The sequence below is a fragment of the Hoplias malabaricus genome, chromosome 6 (genome assembly GCF_029633855.1).
Source record: "Hoplias malabaricus isolate fHopMal1 chromosome 6, fHopMal1.hap1, whole genome shotgun sequence".
In the NCBI taxonomy this organism is placed as follows: Eukaryota; Metazoa; Chordata; class Actinopteri; order Characiformes; family Erythrinidae; genus Hoplias; species Hoplias malabaricus.
Genome location: NC_089805.1, coordinates 1,659,326 through 1,683,431, shown reverse-complemented (window position 1 = coordinate 1,683,431; position 24,106 = coordinate 1,659,326). Strand labels below are relative to the sequence as shown.

The following is a 24,106-nucleotide window of genomic DNA, read 5'->3' as shown; positions in this document are numbered from 1 at the left end:
GGTCTATCACCAGTGTCTAGCAGCCATGAAATGACAATGTGAACATAGTTAATGTTATATTTTACCAGACCCAAAAAGCCCCATTGCCCTTATAAAAATCTCCATGACCAGAGATGGAGTAAAATGAGAGGAGGAGATATTGGCCTTATGTTTGAAAAAATGGAGGAAGTTCAGAAGCAGAAACACTACAGAACAGAGCCAGAACTGGCTAATTTTCTCCTGAACAAGTAACAACAAATGATTTATGAAAAAAAAAGTACAGACGCTTATGAATAGATTAAAAGGAGTAAACACCATAGGTTGTGTTTTATATAAAGAAAGTGAGGCATAGTGACATTTGAAAGGTGTTAGAACTGTGTTTTTTGTGTTTTATAAGAAGGTGAATAGCATGATTGAAAAATGTAGATGAATACCATTGTTTGTTTTAAAGAAATTGATGCAGATTCATGTGTTTTTCTGTGGTGTGTGTGTGTGTTTTAAACAAATTATCAGTATTCCTCCTTGCTCCGACCGTCCCCTAATTCCGGCCACTGCCATATATGGTGCTATTCCGCTCTCTCTTCGCCAATCGCATTGGGTAAAAAAATAAAACATAAGATCAAGCCTTAGTAGGGCATTTAAACATCAGTCTTACAAGAAATCACACATCTAAACAATAAGTGTCTCTAACAGTGTTGTAATTCTTTGTGTGCAAAACTGCATGTAGAACACAACACATTTCCATTTCGCGACAGATATTTACCTCAGTGTAAAAGTTAGCTTAACGGTTAGCTTCCTTTTCTCTGAGGGGAAAATCTACCGCCATTTTAATCCTTATATGTAGAGTACGGATACCAACACAGGACAAACGTAATCTCATTGTGAACCTCTCAAAACCACTGAATGTGGTAGTAACGGTCTCGTTTGACTGTCACAAGCAGGGGAGGTGGCCGAAGTTAGGGGGCGCTAATAATCTTAGCAGTATTGGCACCTACTTAAATAAAACCGTCTTTATATTAAAACATATATACTGTCAAAGTCAAACAGGTCTTGGACATTAATCTACACACATGTCTCCTGAAAAACGTTTATTTGAGTGAGTAAAGTTCTTATTTACAGTTAGCTATCGCTAGGATTCCTGATATTTCATTTTCAAGTGGCGGGAACTTGGGGTCCCTAAGAGCAAGAATTGTTTGAAGTCTTGCATATTCACGTATTTGAGGTGGAACGGAGAAATCAAACTTTGTTTGTACACAGCAAATTTAAGTGTTTTACTAGTAGGTAGATGTTTTAGTGACATGATGTACACTTGTGTGTTTTAAAATGGATAAAATGGGAAATTAGTGTTTCAAAGTTAGCATTTATAAATCCTAGTGCTAGCTTTAGCTTCGCATAGCTGTTTAAGGTGGAAATGACTGCTCAGTAAGAAGCTAGAGGACAAAGCAAATAAGACTCTTAAACAGACCCATTTTAATGTGGAACTAATTGTTTGAATAATACAATTGGTTTGTGTGATTTAAATGGATAAAATGGAATAGCGTTTACTTCAAAAAGTTTCAAAAGCTATAGCGCTAGCTTCAGCTCTTAAGGTGGAACAGAGAATTCAAGAATCTGGCGGGTAACATCATTAGGCCACCCGCTCGAGCTTCAGGTCTGTGGAGGAGGCAGACTGCTGTCTCTGCGGTTTTGAAGCTGTATTATAGTTCCGATTTTAAACGCTTGGTGTCAATGTTACAGATTTATCTTTTAAAAACCCCTCTGCGGGGACCCTGACCATTCAAGGGCACGGTGACCAGAATATGCAGAGAAACAGGTTTACTACAGGCTGTAATTTCAGAACTACAAAGTGCTCCTGTATGGATTAGTGGAGCTGATAAAATAGTAAGTGTAGATATAAGGTAGGTGTTCCTAATCCAGTGATCATTCAGTGTTTCCCAGTAAACAAGGAACGTCCCTGGACGTTCAAAATAGGTCTAAAAGTAGTCTGTCCGTCAAGGACATATTTTAAACGTCAATGGATGTCCAAAATCCATCTTAATAAGTTAGTTAAGTGGTGACCAATCGATAACGTCTGTAGACGTCCAAAATGCGTTTTATACAAGTAAATTATTTCGGGACCAATTAATAACGTCAATGGACGTCTAATAGTCGTATTTTCAATGTCTGTGTTTGGACGTCTTTTCAACTTTCATTTTCAACCTTAAGAGAACGTTGATTAGACGGCAGTCATTACGTCATTTCAACGTTGAATCAACGGCTAAATATTTACTGGGTTGTGTGTGATTCCACCAAGGTGGTGATAAAAAATTATGGGGATATTTCTTTCTTAATCTGTTAGAGACAAAAATATTATTTCCCCCAAATACTGCAGCTTGAAAAAAATAAAAATAGACAGCATCTGACTGTAATTTAGGACTTGGTTTGTGTATGTGTTGGTATGTCTGTATAATCGTAGTGTTGTGCTGCAATGCTTAAAACTAGTATTCGGACTAGTTTCACCAGAATAATTATTGTAAAAATTATCAGAAGGCTTTACAAACCCGATTGTCAGTAATGCAGTTTGTGTAAATTTATACTCAGTCTGGAAGCTTTTTGGAACATGTTTTGAGAATAAAGATGTTGTGAAACATTAAAAACAATCATGCTTGGATGCAATAGGAGCATCCAGGAAATGTCTAATCTTGTAAGGATCCCTCAAGGATGGGTTGAGGCTCGCCATGGTTTGAGGTATTTTATGTTCTACAGTGTATAATTCCATCAACAGACATCTTAGTGTAAATGGCAAGGCTGAAAACCACTGAATACTTCTGACATTAATATCCCCAGAGGTCACTGCGTTATAAACAGACATGTTTGTGTCGCATGGCCTCAGGAATATTTTGGTGTAGCCATTATCAGTAAATACTGATCATCTTTGCATCGACGAATGTATTATCCACAGGAGAAGCCATCAATGTCCAGAAACACTTCCATCCTCTTGGGCTTGAGCTCATCTGAAATGAACTGATGCAGAGTGGAAACATCTGTTGTGGTCTGAAGAACCAGTGTTTCAGATCGGTTATGGAAACAATGGCCGTTTGTGTTCTCCAGGTCGTTAAAGCAAAAGACTCTCTCTAGTTTGTTACCAGTGTACAGTTTATAAGCTGGAGACTGTTATTGTATAATGCACACAGCATGGGTAACGTGCATGGCTGTAAAGATACTATTAACCTATAGCGCCCGGTGTGGTTTCTCAGAGGGTTCATGGCCAAATTCTGAGGACTGCCTAAGTAGATTTTGTGTTTGGCACGGCTGATTTGGGGTCAGTGGAATGTGTGAGTGTCAGCTCGGTCTGAAATGAAACAGATTGCAGCAGAATGATCTGATTCAGTGTGGATTTAGTGATGTATCTCTGGATTAAAGCCGTAGAGCTTAATACTCTAACCTGTGACTGTGGTACCTGGGCTTTACTCAGATGAAACAGAAGCCAAATGGGACAGTAAACTGAAGGAAATCTCTTTCTCTGTCTTTATTCCTGATATAAAAATCAGCAAGATCTGTTCATCAAGCGGTAAGTCACTTATTCTACATTTTACTGCATGTTACTGTTCTACTGTATTAATATACTTTATTCTAAACATATTTTAAAAAAGTTTCTAAAGCTATTTGAGAAGACAGTTTGACAGTTTTTTTTATAATAAAATATTAACTATAATTTGTGCTGTAAATGTATATATTGTTTCAATAATAATAATAAAAAAACCCATTTGAGTTGGTTCTTTTTCCTTCGAGACATTATCATAAAACATCGTAGTTAAAGTACAGGCTTTATCTCATTCTTTAAATGGCTTTACATTTTTATTTATTTATTTGTTACCCCCCCCCCCTCTCTCATAGAGGAGATGGCTGTGCTGTCGCACCTGCGTTCCCCTCAGCTCTCTTTCCTGCAGACGGTGCTGGCTCTAGCTCTATCAACTGTGGCACTGTTATCCTCCCACTGGTGTTCAGGCAGACAGAAAGTGCCCAAGCCCCTGTGCACGGCCACCAGACATCATCGCTGCACCCCCGTCCCTGGAGTGTCCAACGCTTCTGTGCAGTTCTCTTGGGAGACTGGAGATGACCGCTTCATTTTCCCTACCTTCCACGCTGGGCTCTGGAATATCTGTGAGGAGAACATCCACACTGATGCCTGGGGTGAGGGCAGAGGGCAGGTGTGGCTGAGAATCTAGATATTCTTGGACTGTGATATATATCACACAGCATAATTCTGTCGGGTTAAACAGGACCTTCTTTGGGGTCCAAGGACATGCAGCCGTGACAAATAAGTGGCTGAATCTGATAAACACTTAGCAGAAGGGTTCGAGCTTTTATCATTAAGTATCAAAATGAATAGGGAATTTTGACCTCCTTGTTTCTGCACTCATTGACCCTTGTAGGTTTATAATTACAGACTATAGTCCATTTGTTGCTCTCTATACATTATTCCCCCCCCCCCCCATTTCACCATGTTCTTCAATGGTCAAGACCACCACAGAGCAGGTCTGATTTTAGGTGGTGGATCATTCAGTTCTGACAGGGCGGCACGGTGGCACAGCAGGTAGTGTCGCAGTCACACAGCTCCAGGGGCCTGGAGGTTGTGGGTTCGATTCCCGCTCTGGGTGACTGTCTGTGAGGATTTGGTGTGTTCCCCCTGTGTCTGTGTGGGTTTCTTCTGGATGACTGTCTGTGAGGAGTGTGGTGTGTTCTCCCTGTGTCTGCGTGGGTTTCCTCCGGGTAACTGTCTGTGAGGAGTGTGGTGTGTTCTCCCTGTGTCTGCGTGGGTTTCCTCCGGGTGACTGTCTGTGAGGAGTGTGGTGTGTTCTCCCTGTGTCTGCGTCCACAGTCTGAAAACACATGTTGGTAGGTGGATTGGCGACTCAAAAGTAGGTGTAAGTGAATGTGTGTTGCCCTGTGAAGGACTGGCGCCCCCTCCAGGGTGTATTCCCGCTTTGCGCCCAATGATTCCAGGTAGGCTCTGGACCCACCGCGACCCTGAATTGGATAAGGGTTACAGACAATGAATGAAAGTAGTTCTGACAGTCATTTATATCATTAAAATGTCTTTAAGTATCATGATATGAAGTTATTACATTCTAATGTGCAAATGTCAGTTTATCAAGAACTGTCAATTCCAGCAGCTGTCAGGTAGAGGAATAGAAAGGGAGTTGGTTTTTCAGACGTGCAGGAGGATTAGCCGGTGTGTGTGAGGTGGGAATTAAATATCTTTCAATCAGTGCTGCTGTGTATTACAATCACACCCTGATCATTCAGCTTTAGTTTCATACCGATCTAAACCACTAAACAAGCTTGAAACTCCCTGTAGGCCTTTAACAGAGGAGTGTGTGTGTGTGTGTGTGTGTGTGAATGTGTGACGCCCTCTAAAGAGGATTATTGGGTTGCATTCTGTGTTTGGTTTGCTTTTATCTCTATCAGCATCCAGTAGCAGAACTAGAAAGAGATTAGAGAAAGACAAAGGTGAATATTTCATAGCAACCAGATAATTTAAGCCAACTGTCTAGTCTGTGTAGGGGGGTGGGGGGGGGGTGGAGTACAGACCTTCCCCCACACATCATCAAACATCACCAGTCAGTTATTGTTTTTCACTGTTTCTCTGGAATCTGTGCTGTTGCAGTCAATACACAAAACATTTAAAGCAACTCTAGGCCCTATTTTAACCATAAAATTACAGCCTCAAAATCATTGTAATGCTCCACTTACCTGTCATAGAGAGAATAGAGCCGCTGTCATCGCTTGTCCGGGCTCAGTACTGCAGAACTGTACCATGTAACTTTAGAGGTGCTTAGGAAACCATCCCCTCGCCCTCCGCTCAGGAGCGAAATGACCAAAGCTTACCTAGTGTTGTTTTAAGGGATTCTGGAGACTTCTTGGTGGCTGAAAAAGTATCTCAACTGGTGTCTGAGGCACGCAGCCATGAGAAACGTATGACCAAATCCATTAAACAGCTTATGGAAATGCAGAGGACTATAACTACGAAGTATCTGCAGAATTGGTTTGACTAATTATTAAAATGAATGGGGTATAATGTTGTTTATAATTAGGGTCATTGCCCTGCCATTAAACTCTGGAAATATTGAAGGCACCATATTCAAGCCCCAGGGTTTACATTGATATTGAGCATAAACATTGGGCAGCAATGATAATAACAGTATTCATATTTTAGACAATCAGTCACCCAATTGTACACCAGTTTAGGTGTGGATAGTTCCACTCACTCAGTAGGTGTCTATATTATGTGCTACCAAGTTGGGAATGTCAAGCACATGTACATGCTTCGTCTGAGACATGCTTCATGTAAATTGCAATCGCATGTTTTTCAGCTGGACACATTTGGGTGTGAACACACGCCACAGAATACTGCCAATAGTGGTACATCAGTTAGATTATTTAATTTATTCATAGTTAATAATTATTTATTATTATAGGGATGGCACAGTGTCGCACAGCTTCAGGGTCCTGGGGCTGGGGTTTTGGGTTTGAACCCTGCTCTGGGTGACTGGTGCATTTTCCCCATGTCTGTGCTCTGGTTTACTCCCACGGTCCAAAAACACACAGTGGTAGGTGGAATGGCGACTCAAACGCATCCATTGGAGTGAGTGTGTGAGTGAGGGTCACCTTGTGAAGGACTGGCGCCCCCTCCATGGTGTGTTCCTGCCTTGCGCCCAATGATTCCGGGTACCGCGATCTAGAACTGGATAAGCGGTTACAAACAATGAGTGAACGAATTCTTAATTATATTTGACCGTGGCAGTTGCACCACTGGGTATTAGGCTTGTGAAATGGCCAACAAGGCTCTTGCACACTTCAATGGGTAATATAAGGATTTCTGATCAAGAAAATACATGTTGAACAGATCTAAAAAAAATGTCAGATGTAGGATGAGATAAGATAAAATAACACTGTTGAAATTAAGGAAATTGAAGTGCCACAGTACTGTACATAGCGCACAAGAAAAAACAAAAATAAGAGGGCAGGGTGTGGGTTACATAATTAAAACAAAATTGTGGTTAAAATGTGCTATGAACCTCATCATCATCATCATCATCTTTTCCACTTATCCACTTCAGGGTCGTGGGGGCAACAGGGAGAGCAAAAAAGCCCAGACGTCTCTGTCCCCTGCAGCTTACACCAGCTCCTCCTGGGGGATTCCCAGGCGTTCCCAGGCCAGCTGGGGGGATTTAATCCCTTCAGTGTCTCCTGGGTCTACCCCAGGGCCTCCTTCCAGTTGGACATGCCTGGTGTACTTCCAGTGGGAGGCAGTGCAAATAAGCCAGAAGAACAACATCATCGGCAAACAGCAGAGATGCCACCTCCCGAGCACCTCTTCCTGCCCCGGCCTGTCCAGGAGACATGTCTCTCGGGTTTAAGAGTTCATCAAAGTGCTCCTTCCAACGCCCAATATTAGGCTCAGTCGAGTTCAGAGTTTCACCATCTTTCCTGAGCACAGCTTGGACAGTGTCCCCACTCCCTCTAAAGAGCAGAGCGGGGACACTGTCCAAGAAGTGTTTTCCAGAACCTCTTCGAGGCAGACTGGAAGTCATTCTCCATGGCCTCTCCAAACTCCTCCCATGCTCTGGATTTTGCTCCTGCAACTTCCACAGCTGTAGTCTTTTTCTCCTTCTGGTACCCATCTGTGGAATCGGGAGTTCCCAGAGCCGGCCAAGCTGGAAAAGCCTCCTCTTTCCGCTCTCTGCAAACCGGAGCCGCATTGAGGCGACCAACTGTCCAGCCGCCAGGCAGTATGAGTGTGAGTATCCCCACATAACTCCTGAATAGGAGAGAGAGACCAATCCCTATCGAGGATTTTGGTTCCGGAGCCCACACTGTGTGTAGAGGTGAGCCCAACTATATCTAGCTGGTATCTCCCAAACTCCCGCACCAGCTCCCCGCCCAATGATGTTACATTCCATGTGCCAAGAACCAGTTTCTGTTGCCAAGCTCCAAGACGCCAGGGGCTCCTTCGACCCCGCGCTGTGTCCAGTGGTCATTGCACCACACCCCTACTCTGGATCTTGCGGGTGGTGAGCCCACATGATCCTCCCACGTTGCCTTTTTGGGCTGAGCCCGGCTGGGTCACGTGGGCTGCCCAGCCACCTGGCGCTCGCCGTCGATCTCTATCCCCAGACCTGGATCCGGGGGTAGGTTCTTCTTGGGTCATGCTTGTCCAGATCTTCACTCCAGACCTGTTCGCCATCGGAGACCCTACTGGAAGCTAATAGCTCCCGACGACATAGTCCTGGAATTCATATAAATAAGAAATATAATAATAAAACATAACACAACTGAAAACTATCTATATAAATAAATGACTTTGTACATAACATAAACACAACCACCATTGCACTAATGGAGTTCAGTTAGTATAACTCTGTGTATATATATTATTAGCAGCAGGAGCCAAAGAGACAAAAGTGGTGAACAAAGTGGACTAGTAGCAGGTCAGATAAACATAACCGTGAAAATTAGTGCGTCCTAATAGTGTAAAAAGAAGAAAATTTGTGTTTGAAAGTGATATTCCTGAATGCTGATTCTGTCTTTTTTTTAGAAGAGAAATGTCGCAGTTTCATGGCTCTCACACCAGGATCAGAGAAAGGTAATTAAACACACACACACATCAAATCAGCCATGACATTAAAACCACTGAGAGGTGATGAAAATAACATTGATTCTTTAGTTGCAATGAAATCACCGTTCCGGCGCTCAGCGTCTTTTAAGTTTGAACGGTTTCTTTGAGGAAAAAACATTGGTGTAATTTGTACATGGCACAAGTTCAACATGTCTGTAACTTTTTATTCACTGTTTGAATTACCACCAAAACTCATTTGTAACTTGAGGAGTTTAGTTTTGTAGCTGTTTTGGCCTGTGTTTACTTTCTCTTTCCCGAATTTGGCATCGGTTCCACCTTAAATAATCTGAAACAGCAAAAATATGTCAATAATAGCCACATATGGAGAAAGAACAGAGTAATATCCTCATCTTTCATGCTTTCCAAAGTTTGGAGGTCTCTCAGCGCTCTAAACAGCTCCAGGCGGCATTTCTCTGCCAGAGAGAGAGAGAGAGTAAGCCTAGCATATCGGACAGAGACCCTTTGGGATTTTTAACTGCTTACTGACAGTTGGGCTTCGTGAACCCATCAGACCAGTTTTCAGGGTGCAAACAGATTGGACAGCCGGCAAATGGTGAGGAAACATCCTCTGAATTTTATTTGATTTTTTATTAAAATCGTAATCATTGCCTTTAAGGGGTGGGATTAGTGGGATTAATTGATGTGTTCAAAGCAGGATAAATGGGCAACCATTGTAGCATGCAGTGGATAGTTCCTAAAGTTATCCAAGGAAGGACAGCCAGTGAACCCAGTAATGGGCACCAAAAGCTCACTGAACCTTGAGGGAAACATTCTTGTCAAAGCTAATTTGACACATCCTACCTGCATACATATTGTTGCAGACCAAGTGCACCACTTCATGGCAATTGCATCACTTAATGGATGTGGGGATAATTCACCAGATTAGACAACTATATTCCCTTATAGTTGTCCATATATATATATATATACAGTGGAACCTCTACTAACGAACTTTCCAAGATACGAACTGGGCATTTGAATATTTTTTGCCTCTACCAACGAACTACGACTTTAGAAACGAACCCGAGCCTCCTCCGAGCCGGCGGCTGGAAATGTCCACTGACCCCAATAGGCGAGTCTCCCAGCGCCCAGACTGGAGTGAGCTTTTAAGATTAGCACATTGTAGCTTTAGCAATTTAGCATTAGTGTAAATAGCAGACATCGAAATTCTGAACGCATTAATTGTTTTTCCATTATTTTAAATGGGGAAAATTGACTTGAGAAATGAACTTTTTCACTTACGAACCGGGTCACGGAACTGATCAAGTTCGTAGGTAGAGGTTCCACTGTATACCCAGTAAACAAGGGATGTCCCTGAACGTTCAAAATAGCTCTAAAAGTAGTCTGTCCGTCAAGGACATATTTTAAACGTCAATGAACGTCCAAAATCCATCTTAATAAGTTAGTTAAGTGGTGACCAATCGATAACGTCAGTGGACGTCCAAAATACGTCTAATAGTCGTCTTTTCAATGTCTGTGTTTGGACGTCTTTTCAACTTTCATTTTCAACCTTAAGAGAATGTTGATTAGACGACAGTCATTACGTTATTTCAACGTTGAATCAACGGCTATATGTTTACTCGGTATGTATAAGAATTTAAGAAATTGTGGTGCCCGGAAGGGGAGTGGTGGTGCGGCTAATGGATATTGATCTGGGTTTAGAAAAATAAAAATGTATGGACCTTCATTTCCAAAATTTGGGGAAACTGGTGGGCGCACGGTATGGGTTGACACCCATGTTCCCCACTGCTCGTGTCATGTAATATTAATATTTGTGACACAGGCCAAAGTACGAGGAGTGAATTTATTATGCTCAAGGCCAGTGAATGCTAATGTGATATCGTTTGATTAATTAAATGTTCTTTCTCTCTCCCTCCTTTCTCCACAGCATTCTTCTGGCTCTGTGTGGGGATGGAGCTGATTTACATCAGTCTGTTGTGTATCAGCTGTGTATTATTGTCAGTTCAGTTGTGTTTGTCTGCCTGGTGCCCATCAGCCCATCGCTGGGGACAGCTGCTGAATGCATACGCCGCTGTCTTCACCGTGCTGGGAGGTACACTGCAAACAATACTGCTCTCACTGAACATTGTTAATAAGTATATCTTTGTTTATTTAACATCACTATAAAAACTGTAATTTTGATATAATAAAATATACAAATAATGCCTAATGAATGTGTTATAAATGTGTTCATGGATTCTTTTAGACATTATAATAGCGAAAGGTTTTCTCACACACCATGATATAAACTGCATTATAAATGTGTGTGTGTGTGTGTGTGTCTCTCTCAGGTCTGGTAGGGATGGTTGCTCACATCATGTTCATGCAGGTGTTCCAGGTTACAGCCTCTAGTGGACTTGAGGATTTCAAACCACACAGCTATGGATACTCGTGGGCATTCTAGTGAGTCTCTCTCTCTCTGACACACACACACACACATTCACACAGAACACTCAGCTCAGCTCCCCATATTTAGAGAAACTGAGATGGCATAAATATGATGAGCAGAAAAGTTCCAAATTACTTTTCGGATAAATCATCACATTTGCCTCAATGTAAGTAAAAAAGTTGGGGCTGTAACATTCTTTTTTTTTTTAAATGTGACATACTTTAGTTCATCTTTATAGTGTCAATCAGTTTATTAAAGTGTTAGGTACCACACAATTGGGTCTGAAATCACTTAACACCTCGCATAACACAGTTTGAGGCGATCTGTTGATAAACTTGTAGGTTCCAGTACCTGCTCATAGAAGTTATTTGTTAAAATGAATTTTTAAATCCAGCTTTCATTACAATAAATCTTTTTTGGGGCTTATTTCTGTTATTATTTGATTTGTTTTTAAATGGATAATGATACATCAGCATATTTGCGATAGTTTTTAAAAGATAAAAGTGCAATTTAAAAATTATTTGTGCGTTAATGTGTAAAGTTAACATTTTCATTCATTCATTGTCTGTAACCCTTATCCAGTTCAGGGTCGCGGTGGGTCCAGAGCCTACCTGGAATCATTGGGCACAAGGCAGGAATACACCCTGGAGAGGGCGCCAGTCCTTCACAGGACAAAATTAGCATTTTTTAATTCTTAAATAAAAATTAAAACACAAAATGTTGCCAATTACAGTAGAACATCAAAATGAAGGTCGATTGGTTATTTATCACAATAACAGTGTTTTAGTTTAAGTGTAAAACAGCATTTACAATGCTGTGCAATACTTTTACCCATTTCACACCATTCATTCATTCACACAGCTCCAGGGACCTGGAGGTTGTGAGTTTGAGTCCTGCTCCGGGGGACTGTCTGTGAGGAGTGTGGTGTGTTCTCCCTGTGTCTGCGTGGGTTTCCTCCGGGTTACTGTCTGTGAGGAGTGTGGTGTGTTCTCTCTGTGTCTGCGTGGGTTTCCTCCGGGTGACTGTCTGTGAGGAGTGTGGTGTGTTCTCCCTGTGTCTGCGTGGGTTTCCTCCGGGTGACTGTCTGTGAGGAGTGTGGTGTGTTCTCCCTGTGTCTGCGTGGGTTTCCTCCGGGTGCTCCAGTTTCCTCCCACGGTCCAAAAACACACGTTGGTAGGTGGATTGGCGACTCAAAAGTGTCCAAAGGTGTGAGTGTGTGAGTGAATGTGAGTGTGTCTGTGTTGCCCTGTGAAGGACTGGCGCCCCCTCCAGGGTGTATTCCTGCCCTGCGCCCAATGATTCCAGGTAGGCTCTGGACCCACCGCGACCCTGAACTGGATAGCCTCACCTAGCGTTTTCCAAGGCCTCACAGAGACAGTAGGAATTTGATACAGAGCAATGGAAGTGGTCACCATTCTTTCTAGATTAGCAAACTGCAAACATTTCCAGGTGTTAGGGCTGGACGACATGGCAACATTTATCACACTATTTTTATTATTTCAGTAAATATAATGTAATTTTAATATTGATATGAACCATATAAAAGCCACAGAAAAAACATGACATCACCATCAAACATAAATCTCTTGGCGAATATTTTTAAACTAACTTCAAAATTGAATGCAGTAAACTGAGAGACGCTGTAAATAATATTGAAAATACTGAAATTTTGAAATATATCTGTTTCAGGGTCTCTACCCAAAACGTTCACAAACGTTTGAAAATATTGGCAGATAAAAAGCTAAATGAGTTGTGTTTCCATCCACTGCACTTTTGCGAATAAACTTTGGACGACGTAGGCTCCCGTGACCAGGGGTGGCGTCAAAACAAGGGAGATGCCTGGGTTTTTGTTTTGAGTTTATAATATAGAGTATAGGTATAGAGCTTTTTAATAATGCTTTTGAGAGGAATGTCAAATGCTGTATATGTGTAAAATCTACACATCCACTAAAATAAGAAGATTGGGTGGCACTGATATGAAAACCGAGTGGTCCTAAAGCGCGGAGAGGAGAGAAAAGGACAGAGTTGTGTGGGGGCAGTCCGGGGCTCCGACACTTGCTGTGCCACATGCACAGTAGGTATGAACAAGCTAAAACATCATTGTTTATTCAAATAACTCTTTTGTGCATTTGTGCTTTAGTGGTGGATGGAAAGCCAATTATTCTTATTGAAACATTGCATATCGTGATACACAGTACCCGTCAAAAAAGTTTAGACACGTCTTCTCATTAGTCATTGTTCTAGACACTGAATAGCCCTATTCCACCAGTGTACCAGCCCCTACCTCTGCACAACCCAAGTTATGGTCTCCAACTTATTAATAAGACGAGTGGTTCTATAAGTTAACTCTTGACGAGGCCACGGCTGAAAACTATTGTAGGTGACGACCTCATGAAGCCGAGTGAGAAAGCGGAGAGTGAGTGCAAAGGTGGCTACTTTGAAGAATCTAAAATATAAAACACATTCTGGTGTGTTTAACACTGTAGTATACTGCATAATTCCATGTGTGTTCCTTCATATTTTTAGTGTCTTCCATATAGCATCTACATTGTAGAGAATAATAAAAAACAAAGAAAAAACACTGAATGAGATGATGTCCAAACTTTTGACTGGTACTCTACATTCACAATATGTGGAAAATGGCCCAAAACAAAGTAACCCCTCCCTGAGTGGGTGTGTCCAAACATTAGACTTACATTTGAAAACATTTGCCTTAAAACTCCATAACCTTGTTGATACGCCTCTTAACATCCAATACCTTCGGTATCTATTTAATGTCTGGCTAGGACCAAATACTATCCAATGTTGTCCAATGATCTATCAGCATTTCAACCCTGAACTGTGGGTCAGTCACGTCAGCCAATCAAGGAGAAATACTTTTTCTGGTCAAAGGCCTTACCCAAAGATTGTTACTGTCATGTGTTCTAACCCAAGTGTGGAATAGAACCCCGGTTTCCTGTGTGGCAGACAGTGGTGTTACCTGATAAGTTACAATGTTATTTATCTCCTTTCCACCAATATTTTCCATTCAGTTGACCATGTAACTTCATACAGTTTTTTGAACATTGTCTAAGACCTGGAGTCTCATATTACGCTCTACCCACAGTTCCCCTGGATAATACCGACTGCAGAAACTAAAATTCTTCGTCGCCTATTGCTTCTTCCTTCCTGATTTTATTAATTTCGTGTGCTTCTCCTGTTCAAGAATATCCAAGAGCCCAGCCAGAACTCATGGTGCCAACTTTGCTGCTTTGCCCCACTGAGTAACTTTCTACAGTTTGATTAAGATGAACGGTTAAAAAGAGAAAATATCCATTTAGTAATGTCTGTTATACATGCTCAGAAAAACATGTACAGTAGAGGCATATTATTGGTTAATAAAGGTACAACAGCTGTTTTAAAGTCCAGTTGTGTTACCTAAATTATATTGTCTTCTCCAGAAGGAGAAGGGAATATCTGTAATATTTAAAAAACAGAACAGTGTATAATAAAAGAACATAGGTCCTGTAGATGAAACTGGGCGTGTGAAATCAACACAATTTCAAAATCTAAAATTATAGAATAAAGTATAGTTATGTTCCCTAACTAAAAATACTGAATGTCTTCCCAGTAAACATTTAGTCGTTGATTCAACGTTGAAATAACGTAATGACTGCCGTCTAATCAACGTTCTCTTAAGGTTGAAAATGAAAGTTGAAAAGACGTCCAAACACAGACATTGAAAAGACGACTATGAGACGTATTTTGGACGTCCATTGACGTTATTAATTGGTCCCGAAATAAATTATTTGTATAAAACGCATCGATTGGTCACCACTTAACTAATTATTAAGATGGAATTTGGACGTCCATTCACGTTTAAAATATATCCTTGACGGACAGACTACTTTTAGACCTATTTTGAACGTCCAGGGACCTTCCTTGTTTACTGGGTACCCTTGAGGGTACCACCACAGTGACAGCAAAAGGTGCCACCTCAGTGATTGTTTTTTGACAGTGTAAGATATACCGTAAAGCACAAAAAGCAGGCCACAGATTAATATGTTACATTTGAATCATGTAAAAATGTTTTAAAGTAGTAGAAACGGCTTTTCGGCTTAACAGGGATCCTCCTCCAAAAGTTACATAGTACAGTTTCTGCAGAGCTGAGCCCAGTGCAGCAACAACAGAGGCTTTATTCTCCCTGCAATTATTTTTAAGGTAAAAATAATACCTAAGTGTACTAAGCTTACACTATTTGGCCAAAAGCTTGTGGACATCTGCTCATCCAGCATTTCTTCTGGTATGAAGGGTTTTAATTAATAGTCTGTCCCTGTTAATTGCAGTAACAGTTTCTACTGTTCTGGGAGATGTAGAGGAACATGGCTGTTTAACAGTGGTCCTGGAGATCTATCACCCTGGATATCTCAGATCCAGAGGTCTTTGTAAACTGGATCAGGTGTGTGTGATTAGAGTTAGAGCTAAACAATGCCCGGTGGTAGATTTCCAGGACTAGGATTGGGCAGCCATGTAGTGCAACACGTCTGATAACTTTTGTTTTGAGGACAAAACCACAAAGCACTTGATTAAGAAACCAGGAAAGCACATTAGAGAACCAATTAAAGGACCAGGCAAGTGTAATAAACCCAGCAGGGGTCAAAAACAAGAGAAAACAGTAATGCTGGCTTAGCTTAGTAAAGGTAGTATACTCCACAAATGTACATCTGTTGAAGACGCTGTGTATATGGTCCAGCACAGGTGTATCCTCAGTACTCCAGCAAGGGACAGCAAAGCTTCCAACTCTGATCTAATGTGTTTATGAAACCCTGGTGTCAGTAAACAAGTATAAAAACAAAGAGGCTTGGTCAGACGTGCTAGGTTTCCTCTCTCTTCTGCTCTTGGCACAGAAAGGGCAAAAAGAGCTCCAAACGTTAAAAATCATGAAACGAGGTAAAGATTTTGCTTTATTCCTGCTCCATAGGTGGGTAAATAGATTCATTTTTGTTGTTCCAGGTTTTTTTAGGTAGGAAATTTGGGAGAGCGCTAACTTCATAAAAGTAAACACAGACCGAAAGTACTATGAAACTAAACAACTCAAGTTACAAATGAGTTTCTGTGGTAATTTAAACAATGAATAAAACTGCCATGTACAAACAGTCGATTTTCTCCTCAAACATATTAGAAGACCAGAAGCTTCTGAATGTAAACAAACCTCCACGTAAACAAAGTTCCACACAATCGTAGACATTCCCTTTAAAGTTTTCTAAATAGGCTGTCATTATTTAATTTCAGTCAGCCATGTTAGTGTCCACCATAAGCATCGGAATGTTATCTTTTACAGTTGCTCAAGGCCTTTTTAGGTTTTCCAAATAATCTCAACTATGGAAAAAACAAAGTCCTTTATCACTGGTTTCACCCAGAGACAAAGTTTAGAAGTGGACATGGACAAATTCTTATCTCACATCAGAATAACTAACATGGAATAGTGTCTTTTCAGACGCCTGATTGTCCACAAAGAGACCAAACCCTGAGACCATAGATTTCAATGAATGTGTGGAATGGTTCTCTGGCAAGCGACTCCGTGTGTGGGCCGCTGACAGATTGAAATGTGAGAAAGCGCCAGCATGTGGCCGGTGGCCAATCAGATGAAAATCATCCCATCTATGACAAAGCATCATTTTGAAAAACTAGGAGAGATGAACTATAAAAGCCTAGTTTAGACAGAAAGATGAAGATGTCCCGTCATATCCAGGACTTGACTTCCTTTGCTCATCTGCATCTTTCCCTGAAGTCAGCCTTTCCCTGTTGCATTAATTGTGTAGCTCCTTGCCTTTTAATGTTCTTGAGACTTAGTTGTGAACTTGGACACGTGTAGGTGTTGCAGTGTCCCATTTTGTTTTAGACTCTTCCAGTTTTTAATGGTACCTCATGAACTATCAAGACACTGCTGGCTGTTACCTGGGAGTCTAGATTTCTTAGTTCTCTTCAGCTCATCCTCTGCCTGCTGTTCTGTGTTGCAGAGAGGTATTTCTTTCTTTTAGTGAATCTTCACATTACTTCACAGATCACATTACTGCATTGTCCTTATTTGGTGGGATAACATCACCTTGGATAAGTATCTCAAATCAGTTTCTGTTCCATGAATTCAATGGGTGGTCAGATGACAGATTTCCGAATCTATCTTGGTCCTCTGATTTCCATCATGCTTGTTGATTAGTTCTGGGTCATAATCATCAATCATCAACTCATTCCAAAGATTTTGGATGGAGCTCCATGGGTCCAAAAACGAAGAGCTGGATTTTGCAATAAGGAATTAAAACACTATACATTTTGGGAGGAGCTGTGCTAATTGAAAAAAAGAAAAACAGGTCCCAAAAAGCAAGAAGGGTCGACTACAATAGGTGCCATGCAGTGGAAAAGCACTGTAACTGTGTTAATTCATAAATGTGGAATTCATCTGAATTGTTAAGACATGTAAAACGGGGGGAAAAAAAGTTTCTTACGTTTAATTTTGTAAAATTCGGCTTCACATAGGTCACCGTTGTTGTTGAAGCGCACACTGGGTAGTGATGTCAGATGCTTGCAGTGGGATTGAACCTTCTCTCTTGAACATGCATGACCACGGTTCAGCCTTTTCAGTTGAGCCAGAAGGCAGAATTTCTGAAATGACAACACACAACAGAGGAGTCAAAATTTTACAAGGTGTTGCTCTAAATATTTTAGGTAACTCCACATTAAAACATATTAAGGTTTGCACGTTTTACCAGCTGGATTATAGGTTCTGTGGGGGTTGCTCTCTAAATATGGGGTACTGGGGTACTTGCTACAAGCTATCCAGTCCCTATATAAACAACGCAGGAGTTTGGTGTGCATTGCCAGCAGGAAGTCAGACTGGTTTCCAGTTGGGGTTGGACACAGTCACGGCTGCCCACTGGCATCAATTCTGTTCATGACTTTTATGGACAAAACTTTGCAGTGTAGCCAAGTGGCAGAAAGTGTCCAGTCTTGTGGTCTCAGGATTCCAAGTCAGCTTTTTGCACATGATGTAGACCTGTTGGCCTTGTTGGACCAGTTTGCAGCTGGATAAGGATCAGCACTGCCAAATCTAAGACCGTGGTACTCTATCGGGTGGAGTGCTCTCTCTGGGTTGGACATGAGCTCATGTCCCAGGTGGAGGAAGTCAAGTATCTCTAGGTCTTGTACACGGGTGGGGGAAAGATGGAGCGGGAGGTTGACAGGCTGATTTCTGCAGCATCTGCAGTAATGCAGACTCTACCAGTCCATCGTGGTAAGGAGAGAGCTAAGCCAAAAAGCAAAGCTCTCTAAAAAACTGTTGAATCAAGAGCATGTTAAACCATTTGTCATGAGGAAAAACAACACTTCTCAAGAGGAAGACATCTTGGGCAAGGATGTGTGAACAATGAAAATTACACTTGTATGCGAGGAAATGTTTTTCTTGTTTTCAAATCAGATACCAGATAACAGGGAAACCAAACTTTCTCCATTTCCAATTTTCACCAAACTGAAAGGAGGAGGGCAGTAACAAAACTTAGTCTTCGCTGTCAGAAACGACCCTGATCCCACCCCCTGCTTAACTCACTGGCAGAGAGAAGCCAAAAGGAAAAGATTTGGCTGCATGAATACAACTGTAATTTCCTTGTACATAAAAGTAATTTACATTGCACAAGGTGGTTTAAAAACTTGTGATCAAGGGCGTAGAATTAGCACGGACAGAGGTGACGTGTCCTCACCAAAAATCTGATCCCCTCCAAAAGAAAAGCTGCCATGTGAGTCTCTGTTGTTTGGTTGTAAGCAGCGCCAAAACTAGAAGGAAAACTATCCAGTCATAAGCGAGTATGGCATGTGGTCATGTCCTTTTGGTAACAATCAAAAAAGGGAGGTCTGGGGGTTTTGTTTTTTTTTTGTTCAAACTTCTGCCCCCACGACCCAGACCCAGATCCATAGTAGAAACATATTACTCTTAGTTATTGCATGTTACAGATAATTCGTTATAAGCTGCCTTTTATTAAGCAGGCAATGACTTTGATTCATGAATTGTGATTTGGAAAGTTGTATTTTTAATTAGCGAGCTAGCAGTTAGCTTCAGAAACAGTGCCATCAGTTTACGTGGTTAGATACCATTTCCTTTCTTTCTGAAAAATCGACGTATATCCATTTTGGCGACGTGTAGGTCATGGCCCACCTCGTCCGCCAGAGTTAATTCCCCACGTGCGAGTGCACACTCCTTTTTTACTTTACCGCACAAGCGCACATTCCCGCGAGGCGCATTCAGAGGGGATGTGATTGCGGTCGTCAACCGCCTCGTATTTGGACACTAAACACCGTTTTTTTGGGGGGACCTACACTGGGGGCGATTTATTCCGTATTTCTGAAGCTAGACTGTTAAAACGGTTGATGTGTTTAACACAAACAGAGGTTCTGGATATTCCATGGCTCCCAGAGCACACGTTTCTCATTGGTCGTCATCTATATTTAGCCAATCAGCAGCCGTATTTAGCTGTCAATCGTTTAGTGCTGTAGCCAATGGAATGTCAGTCCCTCACTCTTTTGTGGCGTCGAGAGCAGCAGGTCAGAGCTGAAACACTGGGAACTTGCAGCTCTGCTTTAGACAGAACTAATGTTAGCACCGTGTCCTTTAGAAAGAGCTAGAGTGAACCCTATGACACGTTTACTGTATTCAGAGCTATAGCCCCGGAAGCCCAGCAACGCTCTTGCTTAGTACATGTTTGAATTCTTTTTGCCTTCTCTCCTGTGTTTGTGTCTGTGTTTAAGCTTGGCGTGGGTTGCCTTCACCTGCTGTATGTCCTCTGGGATCTCCACGCTGAACAACTACACCAAGAAGGAGCTGATGGCAGGGCTAAAACAGAGGGCCGTGTTCTATCCTTGCAAAAACTTCACCTTTCCACCACAGCCATCAAAAACACCCCTCTACTGCCCTCCACCTCCACCCCCACCATCACAGCCCCCACCATCCCCACCTCCACCTCTGTCACCCCTATCGCCCTACTACTGTCCCCCTCCCTCTCCTCCTGACAACTCCTCCACCCCTCCACCTTCCTCTCCTGCCCCTCTCTCTCCATACTACACACACCCTCCTCCATCACCATCTCTTTCTCGCATCCACCCCCCTCTCTCTATTCACCGCTCCCCTCCATCTCCATCTCTCTCTCACCTCCCCCCTCCCCTCTCTCCATCCCTCTCGCTCCAACGCTCCCCTCCGTCTCCCTCCCCCTCCCTCATCCATTCACCTTCATCTCCCTCTCTCTCTTTCCTCCGCTCCCCTCCATCTCCGTCTGTCTCTCGCCTCCACCCTCCTCTCTCTCCGTCCCTCTCTCTCCAACGCTCCCCACCATCACCATCTCCCTCCCTCATCCATTCACCATCGTCTCCCTCTCTCTCTCTCCTCCGCACCCCTCCTTCCCCCTCTCTCTCTCGCCTCCACCCCCCACTCTCTCCATCACCTTCAATTCACCGGTCCCCTCCATCTCCCTCTTCCTCTCTCCTTTACTCGCCTGCATCTCCTTCTCTGTCTTTCCACTGCTCCCCTCCATCCCCCTCTTCATCTCTCCTCCAGTGCCCTCCGTCTCCCTCTTACTTCCATTCCCCTCTCTCACCATCTCGCACGCTCATACGTCCTGCCCACTCTCCTCCTCTCTCGCTCGTCCATCCTCCCCTCTCTCCCTCCATCTCCCTTGTTCTCTCTGCCCCCAATGGATCTCCTTATCCATCAGAACAGGAGGATTACAGCCCCCTCTGACTCAGCCCCCTGCCCTTAGTAAAGCTGTAATAACCTTCTGTAAGCTTCTTTACAGCGATGTAATAACTCACTGTCTAGGTTTGTTATAAAATATAATAAACACTGGTGGTAGAGGGAAAGAAGGAAACCCAAGAACAGTTTAAAACACATTAATAAAATAAACTTATGGCATAATAGGATGTGATATAATATGGTGGCCATTGTTTTCTCCAGACTTTCTATCATTGATCAAAACCTTGGCCTTTTTTATGATACATGCAGTTGTTTTGTGTTCTACAAACACTGCTATTAATATACAAACAGGTCAGACCCTTAAAAAGGTATAAAAGATTCCGAGTGTTGCAGTTTCCCAAGCATTGGCTCCATTACGGAGTGCAGTGGCGATCCGGGGGGCTGCTTGCTAAAATCACAAAACCGTGCATTTAGAAACCTCCTCCAAGCGTGTTGAGCTGTGCAGTTGTTAGTGTCAGACGTCTCAGAAGAAGCATATGCAGACCTTTCCCTTCTCAAGTAGAACGACTATGGGGTAAAGTCTTCTTTAAAAAATATGAGGAATTGTATAATCTGTGGGTACGGTAAATAAATCTGTTAGCATTTGTTTGTAGTATCCCAAGCTGGAGTGAGCTAATGAGTTAAACTAAGCTTTAACAGCAAGTTCCATCTGCTATTTTTCTCCACTAATTAATTCTGAAAATAAAATGTATTTCCACTAATTTAATATTAATGATAATATTAATTTTATAATTAAAATCCACGGACTTTTTCGCAAAAGTAGGTTTTGCAAATTATGAATTTTAGCTCAAAATTTTCGAGGGCGGAGCTTAATTTTGACTAATCCGTTTTTGATTTGTCTGGACCCAAGGAATCGGGAAAAAAAGAATTTTGTTTCTACGTCACACGGTTTAGGAGATACGTGCTTTAACGCGTTTGGCTTTGCTATAGCGCCGCCTATAGGCCAAGGAGTGTCATTTTTCTTGGCTGAGTCATTTAACGGGATCCCTATCAGTCTGCCAAATATGGTGTTTCTAGGCCTTACGGTTTCTGCTCCACATTGCGTTTTAGCTGAGAAAGAGAATAATAATAATAAGAAGAAAAATCCTAACAATTACAATAATTATAATCGCATAAAGGAGTTAAATAAATGTGCTCTCTGTTCATCTGTAGCTGCACGTAAACGCCAAACAAAAACATGAATAAACGTATTGTAAATAAATGCATTTGGTAACAGCTGAATGGATAACACTGTGGCCTTTTACATCACAGACTAGGGTTTGACTCGGCAGCCACAAAAATAACGATACGACTCCTTGATATGATTCTTAACGCACTTCTTGATTCAAAAATTGCTACAGAGCCTTCCACATGAACATGTAACTGTTAATTTGAACTGAACTGTCTATGAGATTGAAAGTGGTAAACTGATGGAAAACATTTCTGTATTTTGATGAATAATCCTTTTAATATCTCGTTATTTTTAAAATAACTTTTAGTAGAAATAAAGCAAACCATAGGCCGACCGTGGCCTACTCTTCCTGTAAAAGCTGGGCCTGTTTGGCAGTGCTGAAATGGCCCAATATAACTTTATCTGTGTTTATCTTAATGCTATAATTACACCTTATGACTCACTGTGTATCTGTAATAATACTAACTGAGCTAGTCGCTGTTTATTATATGTAATTATATCTCATGTTTGTGTTTCTGTAATAATAGCCTGTTTAGATTACATGTTTATCTATTTTTTTATGTGTTTCCGATATCACTGATACTGCTGTTTGCTTTGGAACTGGAATGTTTTCACTCCTAAATAAACCACTGGGGTTCTTTTGGGCCTCAGTCTCTCAGTGATTTCAGGATAGTGTCATATTTATTGATACCTAACTATAATCTTTGGGGCATTAACACTTTTTTTTTAACACCAATAATTGATTAATTATTGGTCGAAAGCCTTGTTCCACTTTATTGAATAATGTACAATTTCCATTCATAACAAAGACCACCTTGTTTCTACACTTGTTTCTCCCTGTGTCTGCGTGGGTTTCCTCCGGCTGACTGTCTGTGAGGAGTGTGGTGTGTTCTCTCTGTGTCTGTGTGGGTTTCCTCCGGCTGACTGTCTGTGAGGAGTGTGGTGTGTTCTCTCTGTGTCTGTGTGGGTTTCCTCCGGCTGACTGTCTGTGAGGAGTGTGGTGTGTTCTCCCTGTGTCTGTGTGGGTTTCCTCCGGCTGACTGTCTGTGAGGAGTGTGGTGTGTTCTCCCTGTGTCTGCGTGGGTTTCCTCCGGGTGACTGTCTGTGAGGAGTGTGGTGTGTTCTCTCTGTGTCTGCGTGGGTTTCCTCCGGGTGACTGTCTGTGAGGAGTGTGGTGTGTTCTCTCTGTGTCTGTGTGGGTTTCCTCCGGCTGACTGTCTGTGAGGAGTGTGGTGTGTTCTCCCTGTGTCTGTGTGGGTTTCCTCCGGCTGACTGTCTGTGAGGAGTGTGGTGTGTTCTCCCTGTGTCTGCGTGGGTTTCCTCCGGGTGACTGTCTGTGAGGAGTGTGGTGTGTTCTCTCTGTGTCTGCGTGGGTTTCCTCCGGGTGACTGTCTGTGAGGAGTGTGGTGTGTTCTCCCTGTGTCTGTGTGGGTTTCCTCCGGGTGACTCTGTGAGGAGTGTGGTGTGTTCTCCCTGTGTCTGTGTGGGTTTCCTCTGGGTGACTGTCTATGAGGAGTGTGGTGTGTTCTCCCTGTGTCTGTGTGGGTTTCCTCCGGGTGACTGTCTGTGAGGAGTGTGGTGTGTTCTCTCTGTGCTCTGTGTCTGTGTGGGTTTCCTCCGGGTGACTGTCTGTGAGGAGTGTGGTGGGTTTCCTCTGGGTGACTGTCTGTGAGGAGTGTGGTGTGTTCTCCCTGTGTCTGCGTGGGTTTACTCCGGGTGACTGTCTGTGAGGAGTGTGGTGTGTTCTCCCTGTGTCTGCGTGGGTTTCCTCCGGGTGACTGTCTGTGAGGAGTGTGGTGTGTTCTCTCTGTGCCTGTGTGGGTTTCCTCCGGGTGACTGTCTGTGAGGAGTGTGGTGTGTTCTCCCTGTGTCTGTGTGGGTTTCCTCCGGGTGACTGTCTGTGAGGAGTGTGGTGTGTTCTCTCTGTGCCTGTGTGGGTTTCCTCCGGGTGACTGTCTGTGAGAAGTGTGGTGTGTTCTCTCTGTGTCTGCGTGGGTTTCCTCCGGGTGACTGTCTGTGAGGAGTGTGGTGTGTTCTTTCTGTGTCTGCGTGGGTTTCCTCCGGGTGACTGTCTGTGAGGAGTGTGGTGTGTTCTCTCTGTGCCTGTGTGGGTTTCCTCCGGGTGACTGTCTGTGA

The 24,106-nt window shown here is 42.5% G+C and overlaps 1 protein-coding gene across 1 annotated transcript; it reads left to right on the top strand.

Moving 5' to 3' along the window:
- Positions 1-934: 934 nt before the first annotated feature.
- On the top strand, positions 935-21,961 carry LOC136699387 (germ cell-specific gene 1-like protein). Its single transcript, XM_066674084.1, has 8 exons — positions 935-1,075; positions 3,510-3,529; positions 3,856-4,152; positions 8,561-8,608; positions 10,530-10,694; positions 10,933-11,044; positions 19,803-20,018; positions 21,952-21,961. The coding sequence occupies exons 1-8, from the start codon at positions 1,050-1,052 to the stop codon at positions 21,959-21,961; spliced, it is 894 nt and encodes a 297-aa protein (XP_066530181.1). The 5' UTR covers positions 935-1,049.
- The last annotated feature ends 2,145 nt before the right edge of the window (positions 21,962-24,106 follow it).

Bases quoted from the DNA above. Each gene is read 5' to 3' on its own strand.
- LOC136699387 (XM_066674084.1), top strand. From the start codon at position 1,050: ATGTCTCCTGAAAAACGTTTATTTGA. The intron at 1,076-3,509 runs GTGAGTAAAGTT...TATAAAAATCAG, and splicing joins CCTGAAAAACGTTTATTTGA to CAAGATCTGTTCATCAAGCG. The intron at 10,695-10,932 runs GTACACTGCAAA...TGTCTCTCTCAG, and splicing joins TGTCTTCACCGTGCTGGGAG to GTCTGGTAGGGATGGTTGCT.